The following is a 6,600-nucleotide window of genomic DNA, read 5'->3' on the forward strand; positions in this document are numbered from 1 at the left end:
CGGGCAGAGCCAAAGCTGGTCGAGTTCACGAGGAGCAACGTCCAGGATCGCAGTTGTATTCTAATGTGCAGTAAAATGCTGGAAAAAAAAAATCATTTATATTTACTCCTAGTGCTTTGGACATTCCCTTAGATCACCAGAGTACTTTATACTACTACACTTTAGCTAACCACTGAGTTTTATCTTATTGCTTTAGCAATAGTTACAAACTAGTGTGACACCATTTAAGGCAGAATGAATTAAAGCAAAATACTCAAGGCTTTCAAGCAAGCAAATTTCAAGGATTACTGGGAGGCTTTCTTCTTCAGAAATGTTTATCAGAGATCAAAGAACTGGCTCAGTGCTTAAGATTTGGTAGAGCTTTTTGGTATTTTTCCTTCTAGGCCTGGAGTTGTGTGAGCACTGAGCCATTTTGCACACTCCAGGGCATGCACCAGTCCCCAGAAGTGCTTCACCTTCTCTTTAAGATCTGTAGCCCTAAGTCAAACAAATAGTGGCATGGGTGTGACACTCAGCACTGCACACCTACAAAGTGGCTTACTGCTATGTGCTAAACATCAGCAAGGAAAAACGGTCTGTGAGGACGGCTTCCAGGAGGAACTGAAATCTGTGGATTTTGCCGATCACGTTTCCCTGAAGAGAGAGGTATTAGGGCTGAGAGTCAGTGTGCAGAGAGGCAGAGCCTTTGTGCAGGTGACGGCAGTCTTCTGCATGGGTATCCCGAGCTGCTTCAATGGGAGAAGCAATCCAGCTCAATGACAGCAGCAAATATTTAAAAGGAAGGAGTGGTACAGTTTGAGCCTTGAATTTGAAGTCTTGTATTTCTCTCTGAGGCAAGTACACTCCCCTCAGCGTTAAGGGAAATGCTGAGGGTTTTTTTATATGTTTAGACAACTTTCTGGGTAACTTGTTCTCAGATATGATACAACTTTTATCCTTGAAAGCTGCATATATCTGATGTGATAGTAGGGTTCTCATACCCCAAAGTGTGTATTTGCAGAGAAGACAAAAGGAGGAAAAGAGGTATTTTGCAACAAAATGAGCTACAAAATAAAGAGTTGGAAAGACACACACTGAGAAGCTTTGGCAAAACTTAAAACACTGAGCTACTTCTTTGACCTCTGCTAATCCTGATGGAGTGGTGTTTGCAGGAGGATTAACACCTTTCAGCACAGATCATAGAGGAGACTAACAAGAGGTGGCAAAAAAGGAGTGAAGACACCTTTCAACTTTTCTGCATTGTTTTTCAGTGCTAGCTCCCTCTGCTACTATCAGCTGGGTAGTCTCTTGCAGCAAGGGCAGTGCAAGAGCAAACTGTGGTTACAACAGCTGACATCTTGCCGAGAGTAGTGCTCTGCTCTCCCAGTGAGAAGGAATTGCATCAGTGACGTTGAATCTGTGAAAACAGTTGCATGAAAATAATTGTAGGGTAGGATTATGCTCAAAGTATAGATCTTTCCAGCAGGTTGCAATTTCAGAAAGTTTTAGACACTAATTTGCATTGTTCTAATTAAGAAAATGGTAGGCTATGTAAAAGAGTTTGGCCTACTGAAAACACCCTTCACTCAAGATGGCACATGAAGTCAAACTGTAATATTGTATGTGTATATTATTAAGTAACAGGATGTTCCAGAGGAAAAAAAAAAAAAAGGTTGTAGAATTGTAGAATGCAGGAAAAGTTTGATTCTCTAAATGGTTACATAGTCCAAGTCACCGCTGGAGTAAACAGTTTGCGTAAAAACACAAGGAGCAGCAGTATCAATGGTAAGGAGAATTTAGACATTGCAATGCAGAGGAGTATTTCACAGAAATGGATTTTATGAATAAATACAAAAGAAGAGAGATGTAAGGTGAGCTCTGAAAATTATTGCACCTTATTTCCAGCTTAGTAATCTAACTATTCAGGAAAGCTTTTAAATATATATTTAATTTAAGGTATATTCTTAAGTTCTCTTTGTGGAGGAGCTAAATTATTTGTTTAGAACAAAGCCTGAGGAGGAGAAATGTTTTTGCCAGGTAAGGACTGACTTGTTAAGGAGAGCATAGGAGAAAAACAGGAAAAATAGTGACAGATCAGAGAAAGCAGACTTGCTGGGTGACAAGGAACAGGGATTTAGACAATGTTGAAAACAGGCACTGCAGAAGTTTAAAGGTTCAGATAAAAAAGGTGGCTCTGCTGATACTAGGTCTTAGATGATGTAGCTAGATTGTAGTGTTTTAATGGTTATCTGCACATGTAGGTGACTGAGCAGCTCCTGCATGTGTATGTGCGTGCGTGCAAGAGAGAGTTTAACAGGAATCCTAGAAAAAAAAGTGACAGAAAAAAGGAAACTTTTTCTCATAAATGCAGCCAACAGCAGCTTCTGACTGTACCTGTCACATATATGGGCAGCACGCCAGTGTGATCGCTGTAATAGTGCACCTAAATCATAAACTTAATATATATGGAATATATGTCTTACTCACGGGATTATATTAGCTCTAGCTGCATCTGGGGGACAGTCCAGGCAGCAGCAGACTGACCGCCTTAGCACCAGCCTTAAGCATTTTAGGTTAATAGGTCAGGAAGAGCAATCACCAGTATCTGCCCGTATTTACATATTCTCAGATATGTGTGCATAGCTGTTTAGGCGTGAATTGGAAATGAGACATCGCCTTTGATTTTAAAAGTATCCGGCTCCGGACAAAGCCATGGAGCTTTGTCTTTGAAACATGGTGTTTGTATTTGTACCCAAGCCCTAGTTTCAGAGGTAAATAGGGGGCTTGGCTGGAACGAAGGCAATACCCGTGGCAGGCTGCCTGCAGTAAGGAGCAGTTGGCACGTTTGTGGGCACGCAGGAGTGGAGGTTCAGAGCTGGCAGGAAGAGCAGGGTCCCTGGATGCTGCCCTGAGCAGTGAATTCCCAGTTCTGACACTCAGAGGTTCTTAGGGACATCATGTAATTAAAGCTAAACCATTAGAGAGAAATTGGATTAAGTTTAAGCTAGAATTGCCCACTCTATCTGATTTATTATAACCCCTTTCTTTCAAACTGTGCCGTTAAAAGCATGAATGGAAGTCTTTCTTAAATGAATCTTATTTGCTCTACCACAAAGTCTGTGTGGTATTGTAGGCAAGGTAAATTTGAATAAGCCCTTTAAACCTAGGTTGCTGTATCTGTTATCTCTGCAGAGATAGAACATGGGTAATAGCTTGAAATGAAGCAGCGAGAAGAACGTGGAAGCTGGGAGAGATTTTCCCCGCAGTCTTCAAAGGGTCATTGTAGTAATGCCAAATGCTAAATGTTTGGAAAGAGTGCCTTTCAGATAACATCCCCCCTGTGAGCAGCAGATGGCTGACAGATACCCCACCGCTCTGGGCAAACCTGAAAACATCGGCGAGTGATGAGTCCTCTTGCACTTGGGCTTTAATATTTTTCAATCTTTTTCTGTTTGTAAAAATAATTTCTTTTTAAATTGTGTGAAAGGGTTTATGTCAGTGGTGAGTGAACTCATCTTTTCTGAAAAAATAAATAGTTAACATTCTTTTTCTAATTTAATCAATTCTGTCCTTAAAGTCAAATTCCAACCTTCCTTTCAAATTGTGGGTTGTGTGGCTTTTAATTTAGCTAAGGTTCATTTGACTTAAAAACATGGTTTAACAGCTCTGAAGCTAATGTCCTCAAACATCACTAAGACACGGGAATTACGGCAGTTCCAGTTCAGAACTGAGCGAACTGATTCTACCTCACATTTCCATTTTTGGCACCAAATAAATAGAAACAAAGAGTCAGTAATGGTTGTATGCGTTTATTTACTTCAGTCATTATGTGGCTAATTTTAAATAATTTCAAGAGGTTAAAATTGCTCATGTTTATTCTGCTGGCAGATTTTTCTGAAAACTACACGGCTTTTGAGTGACATTTGCTTTTCAAAATGCTTTTAAGATTCGTAGAGAGGATTTTAAAAGTGCTCTGTAAATGTATTCAGTGTTGACAGTCTGTTTAGCTTTCAGAAGTAATGACATCTTTAGTGTATTTTGGTTCCTAATTCTCTTTCATATGTGGCCTCTTGTATATACTATATTTGACTTATGTAGTAAAAGACATCACTGTAGAAATTTATTGTAATAAGGTTTGGATAAGCAGTGTGAGGTTTAATATAAATTGTAGGAAATCTCTCTCCTCCTTAGATGATTATTGAGAGCCAAATAAAATCAGTGGTAGGCTTTCTATCAACTTCAATTTTCTTTGGATTAGCCCATTACTGTTTTATGGTCCTCAGGTATTTTTATATTGTTTATTATATAATGGTTTGAAATGTAACTCAAAGGTCTATCAGTTGTATTTGCTCAGTACATGCCAGAGTATTTTGAAGTCTAGGAAGTCCCTTGCCTCGAGGAATACTAATGGAATTAATCTTTGTTGTACACATACTGTCGCTACTGCTGTAGTAGTGACATGTAATTATACCGATCACTTGTATATGACACTCTCAACTATTAACACTTCTCTTTCTATCTCCTGCGGTGTTTATCTTTGTGTGTATACAACTTACTAAGCTGCAATTTTTAAAGGTAGGAAAAAAATAGAGAATTTATTCTATAGCTTATATAGAATACATGCTACTTGGGTAAGGTCCATAGCATTGATCTGGCAGCCATGTACTCCGTACCCTTAGTCTTGCTGACTTCAGCAGCATGTTTGTATTATCTTTAATATTTGTCAAAGAAAAAATAATATTCCTGAAAGAAAGTCAAGGCTAAATTATAATATATCTTCTACTGCAGATGAGATGCAGGTGAAAAAAATATGCAGTCTACTGAGGTGATGATCAAATAATACAATATCTTTTTCTCAAATTTGGAAATTACCTTTGTTAATATCAAAGACTTTGATCCTATAAAGACTAAAATGTGTTTTAGTGAAATCACAGAATCACAGAATGGCTGAGGTTGGAAGGGACCTCTGGAGATACCTGCTCAAGCAGGGTCACCTAGAGCATGTTGCCCAGGATTGTGTCCAGAAAGCTCTTGAGTATCTCCAGAGAAGGAGACTCCACAATCTCTCTGAGCAAACTATTCTAGTGCTCAATCACCCTCACAGTAAGGAAGTTTTTCCTCATGTTCGGGAGGAACTTCTTGTGTTTCAGTTTGTGCCTGTTGCCTCTCATCCTATCACTGAACACCACTGAAAAGAGTCTGGCCCCATCCTCTTGACAGAAGATATTTGTAGACATTGATAAGATCCCCTCTTAGTCTTCTCTTCTCCCGGCTAAACAGTCCCAGCTCTCTCAGCTTTTCCTCATAGAGGAGAAGCTCCAGTCCCTTCATCATCTTAGTGGCCCTTTGCTGGACTTTCTCCCGTAGAATCCCTCAAGAAGAAGTGGGATTTAAACTCAAACATCCCACATTCTAGTTAACAACAGTTGTTTCTTTCTGGACTTATTATTACTCCACTTGGTTTTTACTTTATGATATATGTGACTGGCTATTGGGTTCTAGAGCAGCTGACTTTAGCTATGTCCAAACACACTCACTCCTGATAAGTGTACCCGATCCAAACCCAGCAGTTATCTGCTGACAGTGAATATACAAACAAATAAATTGTTTGTAATTCAGCAAGGAAAAGATAGGTAAAGCACCAAAAAGGACATTATTTGGCTTTGTTTTATGAAAAAGTCTGATCCTGATCAGATCCCTCACTCAAGGAGAGAGTTCACAACTAAGAATGATGAAAGGAAGGAAGCACATAAATCTTGGGATGTTAAGTTTCCTCAGCTTTTACTATTGCGCTAAATTAGGCTGTGTCTTTCTTAAGCCTTTGCCATCTTTGTAGAGAAAGCCAATATGCTTCCTGAAAGCTCAAGCTCATTTGTAAGACTAGAGATGGAACTAAGTGAAAAAAATTTCCTGTTAGATTTACATTGAAGTTCATATATTTCTCATAGATATTTGAGTTTCAAGAAATCTCTATACTGTAGTTTTTAAAAGATGTTATTGGAAAATTTCTGAGCAGTTCTAATAAGAGTGTATGTCCTGCATTTATTAAAGCCAGTGGATCTGTGAAAATCCAACAAGGAGTAGGATGGTAAGAACAGGTGTACTCTTACGGAGCAAAAGCCCAGATCATCAGCTAGTTTAAGCTGAGTGGGGTTGCACTGATTTAAACTTGCCTACAATTTCAACCAGAATTCCTGTCTTCCTTTAAATCTGTATACAGAAGTAAAAAACCTGAGAAATATTTATAAGTTCTCACAGAGAGATGTAGACATGACCTTTTCCCTCACTTTTCCATTTGGCTTTTTTGAGGCTATAAACAAGAATTTAGAAGGATACAGGTTCTCCCTACCTCACAGCAACAGAAAATGTTTTCTGTAGGTTCCCCAGATAAAATTATTTATTTTTCTTGAGTAGGATTAAGACATCTGACTGCAAATAATACTTTCTCTGTACAGAAATTTTGAAAAGTTTTTTTTGACATCGGTAGTTTGGAAGTGCTGGAAGGGTAATCTTTGGCTATTGCCTTGTTAACTTCCCTCTCTGGCAGTTTGACCACCTGAAATTTTAGGTTAACATTGTTGGTCTTTAAAATGTTTAGAAGAACAGAACATGACTCAAACC

At 38.8% G+C, this 6,600-nt stretch overlaps 1 protein-coding gene across 1 annotated transcript in view; it reads right to left on the reverse strand.

Annotated features, from left to right (window-relative positions):
* VWDE (von Willebrand factor D and EGF domains) overlaps positions 1 to 2,050 on the reverse strand; it is a 38,737-nt gene extending 36,687 nt beyond the window's left edge. The window contains 1 exon segment of the mRNA XM_062567774.1: positions 2,014 to 2,050. Within this exon segment, the coding sequence (XP_062423758.1) occupies positions 2,014 to 2,044 (31 nt within the window). The 5' untranslated portion in view covers positions 2,045 to 2,050.
* Positions 2,051 to 6,600: the final 4,550 nt, after the last annotated feature.

This window comes from Rhea pennata, chromosome 2, assembly GCF_028389875.1.
Source record: "Rhea pennata isolate bPtePen1 chromosome 2, bPtePen1.pri, whole genome shotgun sequence".
NCBI lineage: Eukaryota > Metazoa > Chordata > Aves > Rheiformes > Rheidae > Rhea > Rhea pennata.